The sequence below is a fragment of the Fringilla coelebs genome (assembly GCF_963513975.1).
Source record: "Fringilla coelebs genome assembly, chromosome: 27".
Lineage (NCBI taxonomy): Eukaryota > Metazoa > Chordata > Aves > Passeriformes > Fringillidae > Fringilla > Fringilla coelebs.
In genome coordinates this window covers 4,468,262-4,492,727 of record NC_140053.1, presented here as the reverse complement: position 1 = coordinate 4,492,727, position 24,466 = coordinate 4,468,262, and the positions used below count along the sequence as shown (strand labels likewise).

Sequence of the window (24,466 nt, the reverse complement as noted above, 5' to 3'; positions counted from 1 at the left end):
CCAGCCCAGCCCATTCCTGACCTCTATCCCTAAGCCCCATGCCCAGGAGGGGTGAACAGGCTCCTACCAAACTGCTCTCCAGGTTCTCCACACCCCTCCTTGCTGGATGCCACCTCTGCACTGGGTACAAAAGCTTCTCAGTGCCTGCTGGCCACACTCCTCTGGCAAACCACAGCTGGGGTGATGTTGTGGGACTAAACAAACTGCTGTGCCCCCTTCATCGTGGTGCCCATTGCCCACAGACCCCTTCCAACAAAGCTTCCTCCACCCAACCCCTACTGCTCTGCTCCTGCCCCCAGCCACCCACAGTAAGGCAGAGCAGAATCTCATCCCTCCATTTTATTTCAAAGTTCAAAAGTTTGTAAAAAATCCCAAACAAGTTAAAATCACCTGAAAATACAAAGACAACCCCCAGACCACATCAAGAGCACAAATCTCATCCCCATGACCCTTCTTTCCTAAGTCTTTGCAGCTCTGGGGACCATGTGAGAGGAGGAACAGCTCTCCCTCTGGAAGGGTAAGGAGCACACAGCTGTTGGATAGACTTCCAGAGGCACCACTGTGTCAGTGATGAGTCTTGTAAGGAATTAGAGGAATCTGCTGGCTCTAAATGTGGCCAGCAGAGAGGAGGGAAGATCACAGCCAAGGACAGGGAAGCCACTGCATCCCCATCAATTCCCACCAGGAGAGCTGCTCAGTGCTGTCCTCACTCTGCTCCCGACAGGGAGGGTGCCTTGGTAAATCCCATCCCAGCCCCTCCTCAGCTCCCACTGAGGCTCCAGAGAGCAGCCTGGAGGTGGCTTTAGCTGCCAAACAACGTTCCAAGTATGGGGAAAGAGGCTCCTCGGGTCTCGGTGCAGCAGTCCCTGCAGCTCTTGTCCTCTCGGCCGGCCCAGGCCAGCTCCGCCTCCCTGAGCGCGGAGCAGAGCTGAGACTCGTACCCGCTGTCCCTCACCCTGCCGTGCGGCTGCTGCAGCAAGGCCCTGTCCACAGCTGGAACCCTGCAGCCCTGGACACCCGAGAGGCTGGGGAGCAGCTGCACATCCCAGTCTGACTCCAAGGAACTCCTGCTGAAGCCTGGAGCAGCCTCGGGGCTCTGGGGAGCAGGCGGGAGGAGGCTGGGGCTGCCCTGGCCGGGCACGCTGGGAGCTCCAGGGGCTGCTTCTTCTGCTGCCCTGCCACGGAGCGAGCAGCAACATCTGGCTGCAGCCACAGGCAGTGTGGGAGAGGGCAGGCAGCCAGCAGGGCAGCTGGTCCTGCTCGCTGTGCTCTCCAGAGCAGGCCTGCTCCCATCCCTGGGTGTGTTGTCACTGTCCCCTCCGTGCTGCTTCCCTTGGGATCTGTCCCTGCTCCGGCCATGCTTGCTGACACTGCTGGCTACAGCTGCCTCTCCAGCATCCAAACCTGCAGCCACGGCTCCCGGGGATCCTGGCTGGGATACAGGGTCTCCAGGGCTCTCACACAGGCACAGATCCAAAGCAAGGGAGCTGTGAGGTCTGCTGGAGAGCTCTGTGCCCAGGGGCAGGCTGCCAGCCCCCCCCACAGCAGGCAGGGCTGGCTCAGACACCTGCCCTGCACCCTGTGTCCCCATCCCACCACCCAGCAGCTCCATCTGCTCACCCAGGGGGGAGAGGCCAGAACCCAGCTCCAGCCTGGGCCTCTTTCCCACCTGGGAGCTGTGTCTGGAGCACAGCTGGCGCTTCCTGGAGGCAGCCTGTGCTTGGGGAGGGTGGCTGACAGACCCAGGCTGTGTATCAGGCTCACATGAAGAAGCCATTGCCTCTCTGACAGCAGTGGGTGCTGCACGAGGCTCCCAGCCCAGCTCAGGAGCCAAGCCTAAACGTAAAGCCCCCAGCCCAGCCTCCCCCATGGTACCATGGGCAGCACAGACCCCTCTGCTGAGCCCTGCTTCCCTTGGCAGCTGCAGGGAGCTGTGCTTTGACAAGCTCCCTCCTCCTCTGGGGTCTCTGACCCTGTCCCTGGGCAGGCAGGGGGAATGTCCCTGGGTCTTTAGGCCATGATCCAGCTCTGTATCTGTTATTAGTTCCACGGCATCCAGCTCAGGCTGCTCCCCTTCTTTTCCCAGCTCTGCTGGCAGCAGCTTCATTCCTCCAGTGCTGTGTGCTTGAGGCACTACACGTTCATCTGCCAGGCAGGACCAGGGCACCCTGGGAGGAACCATCAGTTAATGCTCACCCAGCCCCAGCAACACTCCCCCCAGGGAGACAAGGCCTCTCCTGCAGTGCAGGGTGTTTGCAGCCCGTGCTCAGGAGCAGGGAAGCAGTTTTAGCCTGGTGAGGCTCAGAATGACTCTGCTGCTGGCAGAAAAGGGATCTCAGCCTCCTCAGCCCGGTGCCCAGGCACAGGGGCGCAACAGAGCAGCAGGGTTTGAGTCAGACACAGGGACAGAAGAGGCAGGCTCAGCTGCCCTTTCTAGTTTAGGAGGCACCAGGAGCCCATGGGGAGTTCCCTGAAGGAGAAACCCCATGGAAATGCAGGAACATCTCCCATGGTTTGTCTGAGCTTTGCCCAGCAGGTACCACGGTGATCCTGCTTCAGCCTCTGATCCCCAGGCACAGGGACCCCATTCCATGGATGTGCCATGTGCATCCTGCTGCCTTTGGGCTCCAGGACTTCCCAGATCCCCAGACTTACTTGGCTGACCACTCCACGAAGCTGTTGGTGAGCTGGGAGATGACACGATCCACAGGGATGTACAGGGAGCTGTCTCTGGCAAACCTCTGGTGCTGGGGGCTCTGGAGATGCTGGAAGGTGGCAGAGGCCCTTTAGCAACACTCAAAGCTTTGCCAGGAGGGGAATTTGCAGTAACAGGCACTTCCCACAGCCTAACAGACCAGAGGGCAAAGGGACAGAGCCAGTGTCTGCCAGGTTTGGGAACACACAGAGCGTCCTGTTCCCTGCTCCTGCTGATGAGGAGGCTGTGCCTGGATCCAAGAGCAGCCCACAGCCTCCCCAGCAGGAAATAGACTCCACCACCACTGTCTGGCACTAACAGCTGGGCTCTGAAAGCCCCCTTGCTTGGCATCTTCCAGGGGATAAAAAACCTCCTCCCACCTTTTCAATCTGCCTGTGTCCCATGGCTGCCATGGAACAGCCTCTTCACCTTATGGATCATGGAATAGGGTGATCCCTGAGGCTCTTGCACCCCAAGCATGTTGTGCTCCAACCTTCAAACCCTCTGTGCTCTGATCTGCTGGTCTGGACACACAGAAACACCATGTTCCCACCTCAGAGGCAGATCCTGCTGGATACAGCAATTCCTCCTGAAGGAGCTCATAGTGCTAACAAGCATGACAAGATTAACAAAGCCTCTGAGTGCTCCCCACAACTCTTGCAAGGAACCAGCTCCCAGGGGAACCTTTACCTTCTGCAGCTCTTCAAAGGTCTCTTGGCAGCACTCACAAAACCCCCTCCTTTTCCTGGGCACAGTGACGTGTGTGGAGTGGGGGCTCTTCCCCCCGGCGCTGTGCAGGGCACAGCCCTCAGCACCCCTGCAAGGGACAGCAAAGAATCACCCTGCCTGGCAGGGCCAGCACGGGGCCACCCTGCCTGGCAGGGCCAGCACGGGGCCACCCTGCCTGGCAGGGCCAGCACGGGGCCACCCTGCCTGGCAGGGCCAGCACGGGGCCACCCTGCCTGGCAGGGCCAGCACGGGGCCACCCTGCCTGGCAGGGCCAGCACGGGGCCACCCTGCCTGGCAGGGCCAGCACGGGGCCACCCTGCCTGGCAGGGCCAGCACGGGGCTCCTTGTGCCCACACCCAAAGGCTGGTGGTTCCCAGAGCCCAGGAACCAGCAGTGAGCAGGGGCAGGGTTAAACACAGAAGGAGCTGCAGCCTACCTGGCTTGGCAGGAATTGGAGAGGCTTTTCAGAGGCTCAAATGGGCTGGAGCTTTTGGGTGCCAGGAAGTTGAGGGCAGGAAAGCTTTGGAACTGGTGATGGAAGGGCCGGAATTGCCTGGAAGCAGCAGATCAGGACATCAGACTCATGGCAGTGCTGGCAAGGCTTCAGAGCTGTCCCTCCTGTAGCCTGGAGGGGCTCAAGGTGTCACCTCATTCACGATGAGATGCTACCTAGTGCTCTCCTGTGGCTGTGCCAGAGTTCCCATTTCTGACTTTACATGAGAATGAAATTCTCATTTCATTTAACACATTTAAAGTGTTAAACCCAGTTCCCAGTAAGAGCCCCAGTGGAGGATGTTTTGGACAGAAGGCAAGTTTGCTTCCTCAGCCCAAATTCCACCTTTTGTCCCAGGGCAGGGCAGCGCAGTATTTCCACCTACCCTACTGCACAGGAGAGTTTTGATTCCCAGGCCACCTCTCTCCCCTCACACTTCATTGCATGCAGCATGTAAACCCCAATATCTGACTCTTAATTGAGATGCCTTAAATGTTGCCATTGGAATAATTAATTGGCCCCGTGGATGCTGGTAGAGTTACAGACTCCTCAGAAACACCACAGGGATCAGGTCCCCTGTGCCTAAGGCTGTCCTCAAGTTACAGGCCCTGACCTCCTGTGCTTCAATCTCACTCCTCACTGCCGAGGGCTTGGGTGGATTAAGTGACCTGCTGAGGATCACACATGGAATCTGAGCAAGGAAGGAAACTGCTGTCAAGTCTCATTTAACACCTTTTTTCTCCCTGACACACAAGACACCTGGATTGTTTCTCTAAACTCCATCTGCCTCCCATCTAGGAGGGAATCAACTTCCCAGTGTGGAACAGGGTCTGCACAGAAGCCAGGATCTGCCTCCTGGGCAGAACAGTCCCTGGGAATGAAACCAGGGAAGTTGAGACCCCAGGGTTTTAGGGTAGGATATTTAGAAAGGTCTCATTTACCTGCTCTGGTCTTCAACTTTCACAAAAGGGGGCTTCAATTTTCCTGCCAGAGAGAAACCTGGTTAGTTTTTCTGGCCAAATTCCCTACTTAGTCACTCATTCCCCCAACAGAACTGGGCTCCAGAGCTGAGTGTATCAGTACTTCTGGCACTGGTGAATGCCAAGTGGTGGCCAAGCACAGACAAAACATCTCTAGGTGATCCCCAACAGCCCTGGCCCAAGTGTGCAGTGGGGTGACCAAAGCCCAGGCAGTCCAACCATGGGACATTTCCACCTTTGAAAGAGTATTCAGCCATCCACTCACATCTTTAATGCCTCCTCAGCCACACAGCCACTGGTCTAACCCTGAGCCTTCTGACTTCAACCCCAAGAATTGTCACACAACCCCCCCACAATGTGCCACTGAGTATGAGAAGGGAACTCAGGAACTGCAGCAGCTGCTGCACTGGCTCAGAGCTCTGCAACAACTTCCAGCACCTTTTCCTCCATTCAGCCTGCCTCAAATGCAGAACCTGGCTCATCACCCTGGCTCAGGCCAGGATGGTGATGTCAAAGCAGCAAGAGATGCTGGAGACAAACCAAGGTGCTGCCAGCCAAGCCTGGCACCAGGACACTACTCGAGAGCAGTATCTGGCCTCTGCTCAGTTCCCAAGGAGGGCAAACAGCAGCTTTGCTTCCTTTGGAGAGCAAGAACAGAGCAAAAGAGTCTCAGCGCTGCATTGAGGGAAAATGTTTACAGAATCAGGCTGGGAGGGGAGGTTCCAAGGTCCCTCCTGTCCTGCAGGTACGTTCCACTCACATTACACTCACCTTGGAAACCTGAGTCCTGATCTGGCTAAGAAACAAAAAAACACCAAGGTGTCCCCACAAGGCATCTGCCTGACCCTGAAACCAAGCTTCTCCTGCCTCCCTCATGGCCTCTGAAGGGCGAGGAGTTTTGTTTTCTTGTGATCCTGGCACTCAATGCTATTTTTTCCAAAGATATTTCACCCTCTTTCCCCAGAAAGGCTGAGCCCACCTGTCCTCACCAGCCTCACCCTCTGCTTGCCTCAAATGTGCTGCTACGTCACTGAAGCTGCTATTTCAGTACAGGATCAAGTTTTTTCCATGCAAACACTGCCAAATGCTCAGCACTTCTGAGAGAGAGGCCACGTGCAGGCCCCAGATCCAGCTCAGATGGGTGAGTGATCCCAGCAGTGACAAACGGCTCCGATGCCACTGCGAGACCTCAGTGTGCCCAGCACAGATCTCGGAGCTTGCAGGCACAATCTGCCACATCCAACAGCTTCTTGAGCCTTTCTTCAGCACCCTCCCCTCACCCCAAAGTGGGAAATCACTCCCAAGTGTCTCACACACCACCCAAGCTGGAGTCTGCTCCAAACCGACACACGCAGTCAAACAAGTCGCAGACCAGCTGACGTCACCAGTGCCAATTTCAGCCCCACAATTGGCTCTTGTCTAATTGCAGATGAGAACCTGGCTGTTCCCCCTCCCTCCTCCCTGCCAGAGCCATCCCCAGATCGGTGTCTCAGCAGCACATCTCAGCCCAACAGAAGTGAGTGGGCTGGGAGGAACACGCTCTCCTCTGCAGGATGCATTATTCCTCAAACCCTCCCTTAAGCTGCTGGATTCAATGTGCAGCAGCACTGTTCTCAGGTGCCTTGGGATTCTGGGAGCTGGCAGCAAAGCGTTTTTAGGATTTTGAAACACATTGTGAAATCAAAGGTCCTCAGCTGTCCTGGGAGGCTGCAGCCAGACTCCAACAAGGAGTAACAGAACCCATTCAAGGGAACTACCTAAAGAGTTGGCATACTTTGGGATTGCCAAAGGTTTTGATGTATTTGATCAAATTCTAACTGAGGCTTCTCCAAGCAGCTCCACATCTGAGCATAAACAGCAGCACAACTTCCAGGCCTACCTTTGTGAATTTTGGATCTGGAGGCATGGCATTTCACCTAGAGAGAAAAGGGAGACATTCAGCATGGGAGCAGCACAAGCAGAGCTGCAGTTACAGGATCTGCTGGCCCCAGAGCAGCAGCAGCCTCACCCACCACTTCAGAGCTCCTGCACCACCTAGAGCACCTCCCCTCATTCTGTCTCCCAAATTACCCAGGGCTAGTTGAAATACAACATAAAGGCTGCCATGCCCTGTCCTTATATCCCACCTTCCCTCTGACCTCTCCAATGCATTAACCAATCCTTTGGTGAGCCAGTGTACCAGCCACATCATCATCATCATCTCACTTCTATTTGCTTGTGTGTGTGGCTTTTGCCTTCCCTACTAAATCACCTTTATCTCAATTCATGAGCTTTCTCACTTTTTCTCTCCCAGTCCCCTCCCCATGCCAGGGGGATCCCAGAGGGTGGCTGTGTGGGGTTGAGTTGCCACCTGGGGTTAAACCACGACCCTTAGGGTCAAAGTCAGCATTAGCTGTGCTATGAATGCTGATATTTAGCAACAGCTGCCTCATTCTCACCTGGATTTACTCCCAACTTTATCAAAATAAAAAATTCTTTGATTTTTTTCATCTTCATCACTAACACAAGCACCAGATTGGATCCAGCATTCCCCTGGACAGGCCCACTGGCACTGAAGCTGCTACAAGGATTATTCAAACCCTGAACTGCTGAAATTGGCTGCAGGTAAGTTGTTACCTCTGTCTTCTGGCACTGCTTCCTTGCTCCTGAGATGGCTCGCAGCAGCTGCTGGGCATAGGACAACATTTCTGTGCAAGTGGGATGTCAAAGAGCCAAAGCTGAGCCAGGGAAGGGAGCTGTTCCCCTCAGACTGCAGCCCACCCCCCATGGCACTGGGAAAAGCTGGAGCCTGCAGCTCCTGGCAGAGCATCTCTCTCTCCCCCAGGGAACAGTCCAAGGTGAAGCCAAGAGAACATTTTGAGGGACAGCCCCTCTGTTTGCTCTCTAGCAGAGCTGGAGGCTTTGGGCTCTGCAGGAAGGAGACACTGGCAGGAGCTGTGCAGCACAGAGAGCAGAGCCCAAGGTCTGGCATCCCCAGAGGCTGAGCAGAGCCCAGGGACATGAACCAGACAGGCTCAGCCACAGCTGTATGTCACTGTCATCAGACACTCAGGAACCTTTTACTCCAGACCTATTATTAGCATCAGAGTTCCACCATCTGCCTTTCCCATCACCCCCTCCCCATCCATCATGGGGACAGGAGGTGCCTTCCAGAACAGGTCCTCAAACACTTCCTTAATTAGGACCAAATCCTGCCCTTATATTATGACTTCCAGGTTAATTAGTAAAAACAGTCTTTTTGGAACAAATTGATGTACTGACCAAGATATTGACATTTCCTAATGTTCCACCTTCAGTAGATGACAATGTACCCTGTGTTTGCTGTTGCAAATGTGACAGTGGCACATTCTGTACACACAAATCTGGTGTTTGAGGGCAGACCCAGCCTCGGCCAGGATGGCATCACTCCAGGATATTTGCTTGCAATTTCTTCCTTCTGTTCTACTCTTCTTACATCACTTCTGCTCCACCTGTCTCCAAAATCCCTCATTACCAGCAGCCTCTTGCACCCCACAGTGAAGGATACCATCCACATGCAGGATCTGGACTCCCCACAGGCGAGCGTTGGCGAGGATGCTGCTGCCACTGCAGGTGTCCTGTACAGAGAGGTTTGGCAAAGCCCAGCTCAAAGCACAGCCACGTGCAGCTCTAAACTGAGCTCAGAGCCCTTCCTGCTGCCCAACTGACAGAGTGTGGCTGTTACTGAAATCAGGGCACAGCAGTAAAGGATGGAGCTCATGCTTTATCTATCCCAAATTAACAGCAGCATCTTGGGCAGATGTTTAATCCCTGCTACAGTATAAGCCTCTAAGTGGGCACTGAGATTTATCTGGCCACTTGTGACTGCAGGGGAGCCTTTTGCCCCAGCTACATTGCTTTAGTTCTTCTTAGGCTAAAAATTCATCTAACAGGCCTTGTGTTAATAATTCTCTAGTGTTGAGCACCCAGATGGCTGGGACAGGGCTCAGAGGTACAACACTGGATGACATGGTTCCAGAAACAGCAGTGACCAGGAGCACTACACAACATTCTGCAGGCCACAAGAAACTGCTTTGTGCCTTTCCCAGTCTCAGGATCTGCTCTGTCAGCAGGGCAGGGGCTCTGCAGGAAGGCTGGCACTGGTTCTGCTCTGCTCAGCACCAGCAGAGCCCATCCAAGGCTGCTCACCTGGTTCTTCATGGCCTTGTTCAGCAGCTCCTTCCCCCGGCTCAGCAGTGCCTGTGGAGAGAGGAGACATGAACAGGTCATGGCAAAGACCTGGAGAGCAACAATCCCTGGGGATCCCCAAAGAGCTGGAGAGCAACAATCCCTGGGGATCCCCACACTCTGCTGGGCTCATCTCTGCCAGTGCAGAGAGCCTTTCAGAGAATGCAAACTGCAGAGAGGACCACTCAACTGCACCACCAGCACCAGCCAAGGCTTGGAATTATCGACCAGCAGGGAAATGAAGGCTCCAGAGTGAGCCAGGAGGGAGCAGCAATTTAGCTTGGAAACTGCCTGCTGCATCATGGACCAGATCAGGCTGGAAAAGCTCTGTAAGGTCATCAAGTCCAACTCCTCCCCAGCTTAGCCAAGGTCACCACTGACTCATGGCCCCAGGTGCCACATCCACAGAGTTTTTAAATCCCTGAAGGGATGGGGACTCCACCACTGCCCTGGGCAGCTGTGCCAGGGTTGGACAACCCCTTCCATGAAGGAGTCTTCCCTAACATCCAATCTAAACCTGCCCAGCACAACCTGAGGCTGTTTCCTCTTGTCCTGTCTCTTGTTACCCGGGAGAAGTGACCAAGCCCCATCTGGCTACAACCTCCTATCAGGGAGTTGTAGACAGATCAGGTCCCCCTGAGCCTCCTGTTCTCCAGGCATCTCAACATGCTGGCCAGGGTTAGGAGCATCTTGGGAACTGAGCCAACAGTCTCAGCAGATTGGTTCAGCTCTTTGTAAGGCAAGGGACAGTGCTGGGAGCCAGGACAGGGGACAACTGGGAGAAACTTCTGCAGCTCAGGTTTCCCACTGCAGGTGGTTCAGCTCCAGCTGGCAGAGATTCCCCAGGCCTGGACTGGGGCAGCAGCTGCCTTTCCCCAGTCACAGCTTCCCACAGACACCACATTCAAGGTGGGATGTTGGAATTTTGCCACGAGCATTTGTGAGCAGGAAGCCCAGCTCCAACAGGCAAATGGGACCAGGAGAAGCCCCTTCCTGCAGGAGGCCCTCATGGATCTCCTCCCAGGGTACAGAGGCCTTGCCCTGTGCCTGTGAGTACTCAGAGTCTACAATAGTTTTCCCTGCCTATATTTCTCTGGCTTTTCTCACCACACCTCTGCCTGTTCCCTCAGGAAGCCAGCCAAGGCCTCCACATCCCCTGCCATTCCAGATCTCCTTGATTACAGCCCAAAGCTGTGACATGCACGTTTGAGTAGACAATGATGGCAGACACAAAGAACCAGAGTATGAATAAGGACAGCCAGGGAAACAGGAACAGAGCAGGGAAAAACCCACACAGAACATTTGCTCAGAGCAGGAACACTCCACCTTCCAAAACTGGCCCCAGATTCTGCCCCCCAGCCCCCTTGGACAAAACCTTTGTAGCTCTTACAGTGTATGGTGGCTTCTGGCGAGCTCTGGTTGGGGCTCCTTTGGGGACAGCAGGCACTGAGCTCGTGGGTTTTGTGTCTTCTGCAGCTGGGCTGTTCTGCTTCTCCTCCTGAGCCCTGGCCTGGCCCCGCTTGGCCTCTCTGTTGCTGGACACCACACAGGTGACTTCTTTGCTGAGGAAGCTTTCAGTCACCTGCAGAGAGACAGAACAGAGCAGCTCTGCAAGTGCCTGACCCTGAGCTGACACAACCCTGCTGAACAAAGCTGCTGCCCCTGGCTCAACCCCCACACAGCAGGGGCTGCTGGCAGCAATCACATTCCTTCTTTCATTCCACACTGACCAGGAGATCCTGTGATGCCCTAGAGATTCACTGCAAATAGTCACTAGAAATTCAGATCCAGACATCCAGGACTCTCTCACCACCATCTACTCCTCACACAGTGCTTTCAAAAAAACCCACAACATTTGAGGAAAACGACCTGGACATCATAGATCAGCCTGGAGGAGCTCTATCCTCAGGAGAGCATAACCAGTTTTAGAAAAATAACGGAGAAAGTGAACAACTGGGCAAGCAGGTCCACAGATAATGGGGCAGGAGGGAACCAGAGAGATGAAACACATACACACACCTTTGCACAGCAAGGAGGTGGGTGGAAAACCAAAAGTTGGGACACTAATGGTATTGTAAGCCAATAATGACTTGGCTTCTCAGAATCTGTGCAGGAGGCAGAGGGTCACAGGGCCCAGGTGTGAACCCTTCAGGAAGATAAAGATAAATCTGGGCAGCCCAAAATCACAGCTGCTGGACAAGCTGGTTCTGCTCCATTGCAGAATCAGGTAGGGGGAGATTCCCAAGCCACCAAGCGGTGTGAAGTGCCACAAGGGTCACTGCAGGCTGTGCTGCAGGCACAGGAGAGAGGAAATCACAACCTCCCCATCCAAACAACACTCCGGAGTGTCACCAGCCCCATGCCAAGTTCAAGGTGCCACAGGATGTCCTGAGCTACACACAGAAGCTAGGCTCAGATATTGCTGTCTCACAGACAGTAGCTGTGGGGTATCTCCAGAGAGTCCAGAGGAACGAGAGCTCCCCTGCCAGAGGAGCTCATTTCAGAGAGGGAGGGCCAGGATGGTGTGTGAGAGGAACCAGAGGATGGTTTCCAAGTAACAGAGCAGCTGCATAGAGGAGTAGCTGTCTGCTGGGAGCACGGGGTTCTCAGACTTGAGGATGCCCAGCTGGGAAAGAGATGTCTCAGGAGTGGGTGGCACATCTGGGGGAGGGCAGAGAGAAACCAGCAAGTTCAGGACAAAGGTGCAGTTCATGAAAGGGAAAACAGTGCCAGTCACCTTCCCACATATGTGTGCAGCCAGCACCTGCTCAGGGCTGAAGGGACACGGCATCAGCAAGAATGAACAGATTTTACACCAGTGTGTATGGGAATCAGAAAAACAAACTTCCACAAACACTGAAGGATTTGATCTACAGCCTTAGAAGAAGCTTAGATTAATACAAAAATACAATACACAGACATTAGGCAGAAAAATCATAAACTTATGTTGCTATAGTTGTAAGTAAGAATATGTCTTAAGTAAGTAATACACTATATTAATAAGATAGTGAAAAGTTTATAATGTAGAGGTGTAGTTGTATCGAATAAGCTAAGAGTTTAGAAGTTATAATAAAAGCATATGTGTACATGTAAAACAGAAGCCCATTAGACAAAAGTATCCACAGTACAACAAAATTAAGTAAGGATAATAAGTCAAAAAAGTAAAATAAACCTTGTAACATCTGTCTATTAGTTAAAAAAAAATACATATTGTCTTGTAACAAAAACTTGTAACTACTCTTGAACTATAACCAGCAACTTACTCCTTTAAAATCTCACAACCTCTAAAACTAATATTTATCTAAACAATAAATGATTCTTAACCCCAAAATAATCCCATTCCTTCATTACTAACAGCAACAATAGTAAGTGTGTACAGTGTAGGATTTAAGTTTTGAGGTTACATGAGATGATCACCTCAGAGAAATTAAAGAGCTTGAAAACAAATAGCAGCAACTGCTAGAACCAAACTGTGCACAGGAGCAGTAAAGAGGCTGAAAAATGAACAACAGGTACAACCCCATGCTCAACTCCAGCTTGAGGGACTGGGGTGATGCTACTTTTTGAAGGGTTGTGGGACAGGAGATAAGGAATTGATGAGGAATACCAGCAGCAAGGAGGCCTGGAGGCCATGAAGGATGCCACAGGGATCCACCCAAATAACAGCCTCCCAGGGAAAAGGGTCCAGATGGCTTTTCTGAGAAAATCGTGAGAAAAGCACACCACTCCATGATAAGAACCATGGTTGGCATTTCCCTACTTTACCATATGTTGAACTCCATTTGGAAGTCCCACAACTTCCCTAAAAAATTAAACTGCCACAGACTGTTGTCAGCGATGAGGGGGAACCACACACCGGTTACAACCACCTGGAAAATGTGCCAGGGAACCACTGATCACTGGCTGATGGGGCACCATCACCCCACAACCAGTTCCCACCTCTGGGAGGTGTCCCTGGGAGCGGCAGTCAGTTCCCAGCCCTTGGGAAGCGCTCCCAGGACCAAGTGACCACCACTGGAAGCACTTCCATGACCAGGGGGCTGCTCCCCACTGCCTGGGAGCTGTTCTCATGGGGTCACCAGCACCGGCCAGATCAGGGACCAGGAACACCTGGAATGCTGGGAGGGAAAGAGGCTCTGTTCCCAGGAGAACATAACCAGTTTTAGAAAAATAAAGTAGAAAGGCAACAACTGGGCAAGCAGCTCCACAGGCTACAGGGCAGGAGGGAAGCAGAAACACATACACACACCAGTGCTTCCAGCGCTGGTCGGACCCAGCACACCTGGAACGGCGGGAGGGAAAGGGCAGCACACCTGGAACGGTGGGAGGGAAAGGCCGGCACACCGGGGATGGCGGGAGGGAAAGGCCGGTCCCGAGCCCGGGGACAGGGGCGACCTCCACCAGCCCCACAGGGCTCCGGCTGCGGGGGACCCGGGAGGGAACCGGCCCACCGGAAAAATAAGAAAATCAGGAACCATTAAAAAATGAGCAGAGTCAGAAAAGGGGGGAGGCAGCCCCAAGACACCCCCCTAGCCCACCCGCACTCTCAGGGACCCTGCAGCCCCGGGTCACCCCCAGCCCCTCACGGCCCCGGGTCACCCCCAGCCCCTCACGGCCCCGGCCCGCGCTCACCCCGCCGAGCCGCCCGATGGCCTCCGCCAGGTCCCGGGCGCTGCGGCCGCTCGGCAGGTCCAGGTAGAAGGACTGTCCGCGGAGGGGCCGAGGGGAGGCCGTGCCGGCCATGGCCCTGCCCGGCTCGGAGCCGCCAGGAGCCCGCCGCTTGTCCGTGTTTAAATTCCGCCGCCCGCCCCGCCCCGCACGGCGGCCGCGCAGGGACGCGCCGCTCGTCGCGAAGCCGCTCTCCGGGGGAAGGAGAGGCTGTGCCAGGGGCGCAGGTGGCGCGGGGCGCACACGGGGCACACCGAGCACATCGGGCCGCCCGCCCGGCCCCGCCGCTCCCGTCCGGGCACGGCCGCACCAACCCCGACCGCGCTCCCTCCGCTCCCGCCTGCGCCACAACTTTGTCCCGCCGCGGCCGCCGTCCTCTCCCTCTGCAGGCCCAAGATGGCGGCGCCCGGCGGGGCGGGCGCGGCCCCGATGGCGATGGCGATGCCGATCCCGGCCCCCATCCTGCTCCCGGAGCCGCCGCCCTTCCCGGCATGGCTCGCAGCGCGGCTGGACGCGCTGGGGCTGGACCGCGCCGTGTACGGCGCCTACATCGAGGGGCTGCTGCGGGAGGAGGAGAGTGACGAGGAGCGGCTGGATGCGCTGCGGGCCGTCCTGGCCGCCTGCCTGGTAAGGGCGGGGGTCGCTCCCCGGCCCCGGGCCAGCGGGCTCTCGCCGTCCGCCCCGTGCCGAGGAGCGCGCCGGGGCTCCCCTGCAGCCCGCCGGGGGGCTGCGGCCTCCACGGGCTCCGTGGGTCCGGGGGAGGACGGGCGGGGCGGCTCTCGCAGCCCCGGGTGCATCAGCCCCTTCCCGGACCTGGTTACCCCCGGTGTGGGAGGACACCCACAGCAGGGGCTTTTTCTGCCCCCGCCCGCGAGCCTTGCGGGGTTTGCGGTGCTTGTTTGGGGGTGTTGTGCCCGCCTTGGGCTGGTGGGAGCTCTGTGGAAGGGGCTGTTCGTGGGGATCCCCCTGGTTTGGGTGCAGCGCTCAGGGTTCAGCCCGAGCTGGGCGGTGTGGCAGTGCCAGGTGGGCATCGAGAGGTGACTTTTCATGGTAAATCCTCTGGAGGAGGCCGGGGCGGTGCTCTGGTGGCTCACACCCGCGGTGTCTGTCAGGAACCGGATCCCGCTGGGGCTGGGACGGACAGGAACAGCCGTGGCTGGGCAGCGCTTGTCTCTGCTCCTGCCGGGCTCCTGCGAGCCGGGAGAGCGCAGGGAGGGATTTCTCTTCGATAATCCGCCCTGTATGATTTTTACAGTGTCTGTTTTTCAAAAATGGATGTTTCATAGTGTAAAAGGTTAAATCGTGTGTAGTGCTGCTATTGGGAACTGTCTGCTCAGTGGCTGTCGCTCATTTCCTCCCAAAATATCGGTGTGGGAGCACAAAACCCAGAGGGACTGGGAGGGTGCAGTCAGCTGTTTGTTATCACAGGTATGACACCATTCCTTCTGCACACTGACTGTGCCATCCCACTTCCAGGGCACCCTCTCCTGCCATCCCTGTCCCCTCCCCACCCTGGGGCACAGCAGGGAGCTCCTTCAGCTGTGGCAGCGCAGCCTGGAGAAGCAAACGGTGCCTCCTGAGGGATGGAGCCAGCTGTCTTTGCAAAGTGCTGCTCTGCAGCAGGCGAGGTTAATTAACCACCCTGTAATTACCAGACTTCATTCCATCCCCATTGCTGTGCCTGGCCCTCTCCAGGCCTGGGAAGTGTGTCCTGGCTGAGCAGTGCTGGCTGGAATATTCCCCTTTCCTGATATTCCAGTTTTCTGCTGTTTGCCCTTTTCTGCTCAGTGCTCAGTTCCTTTCTGTGCTGCTGCTGCCAGGACTGAGCAGCTGTGGGGTTCCCTCCAGTCCAGAGCTGCTCAACTCCATGAGTTGAGCCTCATTTGCAGTTTCTGGCTCACTTTGATTTTTCTGCCATTCCTGTAAAACATTTTTGTCTCTTAAACGCTCAGACTTTAAGTAATTACTCTTTGTAGTCTGTTCTTTTTAAATGTCTTTTTTGTTTCTTTATTTTTAGATTATGTGCTTATTTCTGTATTGACTTTTGAAACAGTGTTTTATTTGGTGAATTTGGGGGTTTTCTTGCCAACTCTCTTCTCCTAGTTCCATACACAAATTACAGGGGATTTTTTTTGTTCACTTGTTTGTATTTCACAAACACTATTATTAAAATAAGGTCTCAAGTGACATCTGCTGTCATGTCCATGGTTCCTCAGTCCTGATCATGTCTTGCACTAGTGATTTTCTGCCATTCCTAATCAAGAAACTTAGAATTGAGTTCTATTTCTGTCCAGTTTTTCTCTTTAAACCAGACAGAATCCACCTCACCTGTATTTTCCATGGTTGATTTTTTTCTGTATTTACTGAATGCCAAACCAACATCATTTCTGGTTTGTTTGGAAATATTTGGTGGTGGCCCCTGAGCTCTGTGACCTTCACCAGTGGTGTTGGCTCTCAACAAAATGGAGCAAATGCCAATGGGCTCCAAGACATTCAGCACCTTTGGGTAACAAATTTAAGCAGGGGAAAAAAACACCTGCAGGAGCACAGCTGGAGAGAGGAGTGAGAAGCTGTGAGAGCTGGGCAGGGTCAGGAGCTGCTCCAGGCACCACAGCAGGGATTGCCCTGAGATTCTGTGGTGGGACCATGGTGAGGCAGCAGTGCAGCCCCTGGAGATCCACACTGGAGCAGAGATTGTCCTGCTGGAGCAGGAGGATGTGTCCCACTGCCACTTCTAAGTGGTGGTTAATGTTCCAGGCAGGTCAGGGGGGACCAGGGTGTTCCTGCAGGTGGGAGGTGATGGTCTGTCAGCACCAGCACAGGGCAGGAGGCTTGGGGAGCCAAGACCCCCAATGGCCTCGTGGCTGTACCTGCACAGCCACCCTTGTGCAACCCACGTGTGTCAGAGTGTCCCTGTGCACAGTGCCCAGGCATCCCAGGGAAATCAGAGTCCTGGCTGTGTTTAACAGGCCGATTTGGGATGAAAAGCTGTTCCTGAGCTGACTGCTGGGTGTGCAGATCCTTTGTAGCTGCTGCTTTTCTTGTCTGACTGTGTAAGAACCCAAGAAATTCCTCTGGCTGCCCTGGAGGACGCAAGACCCTGTCAGAAAGCTCAGAGACCTTGGCACAGAGCCCAAGACCCTTGTGCCTTTGATTTAGCCCTTGGTAAAAAACAATTACCAACCTTTATGTGAAAGATTACAAGCCATGAAAGTTTAAGTAGAATGACAGTGAATTTATCACAGAGTGAAAAATAGATTTTTTGAAGTTTTTAGACTGAGAGTTCAAGAGGCAAGATAGAAAAATCTGGGCATGTCCAGCCTTTCTCCTTCTTAGCCTCCATCTTCTGCTGTGATGTTGGCACTTTTAGACTGATTTAGAGTAGAAGCTCACTGTCTAACATAGGTATTGGAAAGTAATTACAAATATTGTACATGTAGTTTTTAGTATAAGAAGACAACACCACCCTGGGGGAGGCAGAGTGCCTCGGACTGTCCTGCTGAGCACACCTCGGCTAGACAAAAGGAAAAATTTTATAGACAAGGTACAATAAACAACCTTGAAACCAAGAAATGAAAAATTCTGACTCCTCCTTTGACCACTGAGCTAAGAAAAGAGACTTTCTAACGTATCTCAGAGTCATTCTGACCAGCTAGAGATCCCAAGATGACTGATGCTTGTTTGAAGCAGCCAACTCTGTTCCAAATCTGAGGAGTCTCTTTTCCCTTTCTAGGAAGAAGATCTCTTGAATGATGTGTGCAGGGAGGTTGTGGAGAGGTGGTCTGACTCCCAGGTCGTTGATTCCAAAGAGGAGAAAGAAGGTAGAGTGCTGTGCCTTGGGGTGCTGTGCCTTGGGGTGCTGAGCCTTGGGGTGCTGTGCCCTGGTCCTCAGCGTGGTGTGACCTGCAGGGACTCACCTCAAAGGGAACTTTGTGTTTGTCCTGGTTGGAGTTAAACCAATGCTGCCCCATGGCTGCAGGTCTGAGCTGCCTCTCACTCCATTGCTGCTCAGTTACTCTTTCACCTGGCATGGGGATAAGCAGCTTCACTTTGGGCTGCCCCAGCATTTGCTGCTCTTGGGGTTCATTATCCTGTAGGGGAAAAGTGGTTTTTTTTTTTCTTGTTTGTGGGGTTTTTGGCCTTCTGTTGTTGGTTTTTGGTGGTTTTTTTTGTGGTGTTTGTTTGGTTTTTTGTTTGTTTATTTTTTTGGTTGGTTTTTGTCTTGTTTGGGATTTTTTTGTGTGTGTGTATGTGTGTGCTTTTGGTGGTTTTTTTTTTTGTTTGTTTGTGTGTGGTTTTTTTGTTTTGTGTGTTTTTTGTTTGTTTGTATTTTTGGTTTTTGTTTTTATGGTTTTTTAGGGGTTTTTTTTGTGTGTGTGTGGGTTTTTTTTCCCTACAGGATTTTTTTTTTTCTGATGAGATGGTCATTAAGGTCCAGCCTAACCATTCTGTGGTTTTTTCAGAAACCTCTTTTCCCAGCACATCCAGGGCTGTCTCTGCTCAGTGCTGGCACTGCAGCTATTATGGTACAGAAACCCATGCTGCTTCTGTCTATGGCAGCCTGGAAAGCAGCTGGTTTGTACAACTGCAGTGCCCCTGTGAGAGCTGGGCTGTCCCTGCTGCTGCTGCTGCTCACCCCCCTCACGTGTCTCTTATTTCCTCTTCCAACATTTGCCCTTACAACTCTCCTTTTTTTGCCATAAATGCTTGTTGGAGGAAGCTCTGTGAGGCTGCTGATAAAGCTGTCACTGCTCCTTCTCCAGCCCCACTGTGCCTGTGTCCCCTCCCTGAATCCGTCCCTGTCCTCAGCTGGGAGCCAAGGCTGGCCCTGTCCGTGTGTGGGGAGGTTTGTCCTGGTCCCTTGTGCAGTGAGGCTGTGAGCTGGGAGGATTTGTGGTTCCAGCACGGATCAGTGACACTGCAGTGGCACAGACCTGACAGGAGATCGTGACAATGGAACATCCCTTTGGTCTAAATCCTGCTTTTTGTTGGTTTTGCATTTTCTTGTTGCCTCTGGTTGCAAACAGCTCATTGTCAGTGCCTGGTGTCACCCAGGAATGGCTCTGGCAGCAAGTCCCTGGTCACTGCATCAGCCCCAGCATCCCCTCTGCCTCACCACTGCATGGACACAGCAGCTCCACCACTCAGCAGCTCAGTGGCTTTCCCCAGAAATCCTGGAATTCTGCTCTTGGCCTCACCTTGCCTTTGGCTGGGAACAGGGAGAAGTTAATGCTGTTCCATGCATTAAATAAAATAAATTCCTCTTGAGGACAAGTGACTGGGATTGTTGGAGCTGCTGCTGGGCTCCTCCTGCTCCTGACAGTGCTCACCCACAGGGATTTTTCTTGTTATAAAAAGGCAGCACAGTGTGTCTGGATTCATGGAATTCCAGGGTGAAATTATATCACAGGGGTTCCATAAAAGGATAAATCCCCACTGAAGTGTGTATCCACTCAAAATAACAGAGTCCTGAGGATAAGTGATTAACAGACCAAAAAAAAAATGGTGTCGAAACCCAGATGCCATTTTAGGAAATGGGCAGTAGTGAAAGGTAAATCAGCTGTTGGTTTCTCTTGGTTGAAAAGAAAGGGAGAGCGTGGAACTGATACCTCACTTCAGGTTTTCAGAATTTCTCTTTGATGGGGGTTAAGTACATATTAAATAAACTTATTAAGCTGCTTTGAAGCAGAAGAGAATGTGATTTGGAGTCAAATGGATTTTCATTAGCCAGAGCCTGACTGATTCCAGTTTCACTGTGAAACTTCCCTTACTCCAGGAATAACAATGTCTGGTCCAGGAATAACAGTGTCTGGTGGTGGCTGGGTGCAGCCCAGGGAATTCCCCTCCAAGAGAAGCACAGGGTGCCATCACCTGTCACCTCAGCATGTCAGCCCCTTGCTGGCCCAAGCCAGCCCCGTGGTGGCTCCTCAGCAGCTCCATCTCTCCCAGATCCCAGCTGGAATTCCCCAGAGCAGCTGGCTTTGACAGCACCACTGGTGCCCTTGGGAAAAGCTCAGGAGTGTTTTTGGGTGAGACATCTCCCTCTGGGTGGGTGCATTTCCCCTGCAGGACACGGGCTGGGTGGAGCTGCAGAGGGAGCAGGCAGTAAGTGACACCACGGCCTTGGTGGCCTTGTCTGTGGCCTGGGCTGACACTGTCACTCCTCTCCTGCCAGATGAGGTCCAGGCCATCACCAGCATGATGGAGAAGCAGGCCAGGATAGTGGTGAAGCCCAAGGAGGTGTCCCAGGAGGAGAAGCAGAGGAAGGCTGCGCTCCTGGCCCAGTATGCCAACGTGACTGACGAGGAGGAATATCCTTTTCCTGCACTCCTGGGGGCTGTGAGGGACATCAGCTGCTCCAAACCTCCTCAAACAATGCCCTCCCAGCTCTGCAGGGTCTGCTGGGGAAGCCTTGCAGTCTTCCTTCAATAAAATAACTGCCATGGACAAAGCATGGAAGCTCCTGTTTGTGGAGTGCTGCGAGCAGATGCTCCTGGGAGGGTGTTTGTCCCCAGCAGCACGTGGCTGTGGCTCTTTGCCCAGCCCAGGTGTGTGGCAGGAGAGCAGTGAATGCCCCCATCCTTCAGCAGCTGCTGCTGATCTCTCTTGCTTTTCCAGGAGAAATCTGCTGAAATAATCCTTTACAGAGAGAGTGTGTGGAGTGGGAGGGTTAGAAGTTAACTCTTCGTGGTGCTGAGGAACGAGCTCTTCCCTGCCCAGCAGAGTGAATTGTAGGCAACTGCATCTGGCCCTGGAGCAGCAGGAGCTGAGGGTGGGAGCTGTGCATACCTGGTCTGTGAGACTCCAGCTGCTTCTTCCTGACTGTTATTTCAGTGAAGTGTGGCTGTAGAGAGGCACAAGATCATTACTGATGTCTGTGTTTCCTTAATTCTCTCACTGGTGGGGATGAACAGGATGGATTGACGACAGCTGTAAATATTGGATCAGAAAAATGTATCCTTTGAATTCCTGGTGACTCAGGCTGCTTGTCAGGCAGGCAGGCTCCATGGTGAGTTCCCCATCCTTCTCTCCCTGTGCTGGTCTCCGTGTTTCTGTAAGGCCACCTTTTTATCTTGGGGATTGTTTTTTCTCTCTGTGTCCCCTGACCTTGCTCACAGTGACAGTGACAGTCCGTGTGCTGAGTGTGCAGCACTCACACCAACCCTGCCATGCATTCTCCTCCCCTCTTTCCCTCTTCCATCTTTTTACAGCTTCATAGAACATGCTTATTGATGAGGACAGTGCTCCCAGAACATCAGGTTAATATTAACTGGCATCCAGAGAGGGCAATTGTGTCAGGAATGAAGCTTGGCAGGCTGTGGTGCAGCTGAACACCCAGGGTGGGCAGGACCAAGGGGCCCGTGGCTGCCTCAGAATTGGGACCATCCTTGAGCTCCCAACTGGCAAATTTAAGATGGAAGCAGGTTTTATCACACAATTAAATATAAAACCTAAGTTATTCTTGTCCCTCCATTAGGGACATGTATGTACCTGTCTGTCTGCACATACACACATGTATGTACACGTATGTACGTGTTCAGACATGTCACGCATCTGCAGTGAACCCCCTCGAGGCTGTGCCCTGGGTGTTTGCTTCCTTTCAGGTTTGTAGAGGTTTGACATGTATTTTTACACATCAGTCTTAAGAACCAGTAGGCAACCTCTTTTTTCTAGGAAAAAACCAGAATCACTAAGGTTGGAAAAGCTCTCTCAGACTGATTCCAACCATTCCCCCATCACTGCCAAGGCCACCACTAACCCCTGTCCCCAAGTGCCAGTGCCTGACCACCCTTTCCATGAAGTAGTTTTTCCAATATCCAGCCTAAACCTCTCCTGGCATAACTTGAGGCTGTTTCCTCTTGCCCTGTCCCTGTTCCCTGGGAGCAGAGCCCGACCCCCACCTGGCTGCACCCTCCTGTCAGGGAGTTGTGGAGAGTGAGAAGGTCCCCCCTGAGCCTCCTTTTCTCCAGGCTGAGCCCCTTTCCCAGCTCCTTCTGCCACTCCTCGTCCAACTTGTGCTCCAGACCCTTCCTTCTCTAGGAGTGGATGTTTTTTCAACCTGACCTTTCTGGAAAAGCAACCAGAGATTCCTTCTCCTTTCTGCATTCCTCATTCCCCAATTCCACACCTGCCTGGTGAGGAAGTAGGGAGTCAGAAGGTGAGGGGGGAGGTAGAACAAACCTCCCATGTGCCAAGGCACTGTCTCAGGTGCCCTCAGCCAGAGCGTTGCTGGCCCTTAGCCTGCCCCCCTAGCGCTGTTCCGAAACACCAACGTGGAGGATGTGCTGAATGCCAGGAAGCTGGAGCGGGAGCTGCTGCGGGATGAGTTCCAGAAGAAGAAAGAGCAGGATAAACTGCAGAGGGAGAAGGATAAGCTGGCCAAGCAGGAGCGGAAGGAGAAGGAGAAGAAACGAACACAGAAAGGCGAGCGGAAGCGGTAGCTGGTGATTTCCAGTTGGACTCTCAAAGGATAAAATTAATTCTGAATACGGTGTGTGTTTAAAAAGCAGCAAGAATTCCAGGCACGTGGCTGGGAGCAGTTCTTGGAAAGTGGTGCCTTTTTTTTTGTTTGTTTTGTTTTGTTACATAGCAGAACAGAATCTCTGAGCAGCTCCTGGACTCAGTGTGCCCTGTGCTTCTGGTATCAGTGTCCCAGTCAGTGCTCGTGGCCAGTGTCTGTACCAAAGAAGGGTGAAGTGATTATGTCTGTCTTGTTAAATTGATCCATTTTTACTTCTGACCACCTGGGAGCAGAGCATGATGTAGGAGCAGCCCCTGCACTGGCTGTGGTTTGAGCTGAGCCTGTCCTGCCATGAGCCAGGACATGCTGTCCGGGGCACACATGAATTTATTGACACAAGCCTTGAAAAATGTCTTTGCAAATCCCTGTTTGCACTGCTCAGGCTGGGGAGCAGGACTGGAGCTGAGCTGGGCATGGGGCAGTGCTGGGCTGCAGCAGAGGACTGGGATGTGTGAAATAGAGCTGAGCTGCAGTGGTGTGACTGCATCACCAGTGGACTGTGAGTGAGGGAAACACCACCCAGGCAGGAGCATTGGCCTCAGCAGCAGCAAACCAAACTCCTCATGCAGTTTTAGGACTCCAGAGAGTGGAAAATGGTGCTCCCTGATGTTCTGTGGGGTGAACATGGACTGTTACTTCCACAGCTGTTGCCAGGGTGAAGCTCTGAAGCTGGTTTGGCACAAGCAGGGTGAGCCAGGGATGCGCTGGGGTCACTGCCCATTGGGCACAGCTGCCATCAGGAACTGCAGTGCTCCTCCTGAATGCTCCTCCTCCCCCCAAAGGGCTCATCCCTGCTGCTCCAGCCTTTTTGTGATGGTGTTGCCTGCTGGGGAAGGAGAACACTAATCCTGTGAACTGAGGGGGAAGGAGGGGCTGTGGGAGGAGCAGGTGCAGGTGTTTGCTGTGAGGTGCCTGTGCTGAGCTCCTGCACTCCCAGGGTGCCCAGTGCCGCTTTCAGCAGCACCGCTCTGACTCCAGGGCCGGGCCTCCCCCTCAAGCTGCTGTGTGTGTGTGTGTGTGTCTCCAGCTGCTTTATCTTTGGACTTGAATAATAAATCTTGATTGGCCAAAAAGTCGGGTCCTCTGAGTGATGTTGCCATTCATGATGGCAGTGCCAGTGGTGTGTCCTGTGTCCTTGCTGGCCCCTTGCCCAGCAGCAGCATTTCTGAAGGCTTGCCTGTTGCTGCCTTGGTGCAGATGCAGCTTCATTCATGCCTTGTTTCTCAGGGCTGTGGTGCCTTTTCCTAGGAGCTGACCCAGCTGTGCTGCTCCCCAGGGCTCTCTTCCCAGCCAGGCCTGGTGCACTGTGGTGCTTCCTGGTTGGTATTTCAGGTGGCTGAGGCAGCTGCCAGGGTGTGGGACTGTGGCGGAACAGGGCAGGGGGCAGCTCTCGAGGCAGGGGGTGTCACTCAGCCCCAGCTCCACGGGCCAGCTCTCACATCCTCATGCCCTGGAGCCCCGTGCACCAGCCCTGGGCTGAGGCTGGGCGAGGCACTGGCTCTGCCCGAGGCAGCTCTGGCCACCTGCAGGGCTCAGGAGGCTGGCAGCAGGGGTGAGCTCACCTCCTGCTGACATCCCACTTGCTCTGGCAGCAGCTGCTGCCCATCCTTGTCAGCTGAAGTGGCTTTTCCCAGAGCTCTGTGACCTGGCACTCAACTGCCCAGCCCTTGGCTTCCAAGGAAATTGCAAGCTGAGGGCTGGAGCTGCATACCTGCATGGGCATGGCCAACCTGAGCCTGTCATGGCCTCCTGAGGCCTTTGGTTGTGAGGGTCCAGGGAAGGGCAGCGTTCACCTCTTCAGGGGAGGAGGCCCTGAGCCCATTCTGCCCACTGCTGTGCTCCAGAGCCTGTCCAGGAACTACAGGCTACACCATTCAGTGTGTGCACATCCATGGGAGTCTGCATGGGTGCAAGAAGGGCACAGTCACACACACGGTGGGAACTGGCTCCCACAGCCCTGCAGAACCCACTGCAGGCACCACGGTCCCCTGCACTCCCAGCCAGGCACAGGGCTGGCCCAGGCTGTTATGTCTCTGGCTAAACCCAGGCCCTGTGAGGGACAGGGATCAGGAGCAAGGGCAAGTCCAGCCCTTTGGCTCCCAGCAGTTGTCCTGGGGCAGAGTGGAACCGTGGCCAGAAGCAGCACCAGTGGTGTTGGAAACCCTCAGTGGTGT

The 24,466-nt window shown here is 53.9% G+C and overlaps 2 protein-coding genes across 2 annotated transcripts; one reads left to right on the top strand and one right to left on the bottom strand.

Moving 5' to 3' along the window:
• Positions 1-646: 646 nt before the first annotated feature.
• Positions 647-13,846, bottom strand: DBF4B (DBF4B-CDC7 kinase regulatory subunit; the record flags this gene model as incomplete). The annotated part of the gene is made up of 12 exons (XM_084222245.1): positions 647-1,733; positions 1,941-2,168; positions 2,656-2,765; positions 3,386-3,512; positions 3,861-3,977; positions 4,859-4,901; positions 6,777-6,813; positions 7,514-7,584; positions 8,424-8,493; positions 9,065-9,115; positions 10,494-10,685; positions 13,736-13,846. 12 exons carry the CDS (start codon positions 13,844-13,846, stop codon positions 803-805), a joined length of 2,088 nt encoding a protein of 695 aa, XP_084078371.1. The 3' UTR covers positions 647-802.
• Positions 13,847-13,971: 125 nt separating this feature from the next.
• CCDC43 (coiled-coil domain containing 43) lies at positions 13,972-23,359 on the top strand. The gene is made up of 5 exons (XM_084222030.1): positions 13,972-14,398; positions 17,505-17,592; positions 19,947-20,082; positions 20,670-20,725; positions 22,025-23,359. Exons 1-5 carry the CDS (start codon positions 14,168-14,170, stop codon positions 22,210-22,212), a joined length of 699 nt encoding a protein of 232 aa, XP_084078156.1. The 5' UTR covers positions 13,972-14,167; the 3' UTR covers positions 22,213-23,359.
• The last annotated feature ends 1,107 nt before the right edge of the window (positions 23,360-24,466 follow it).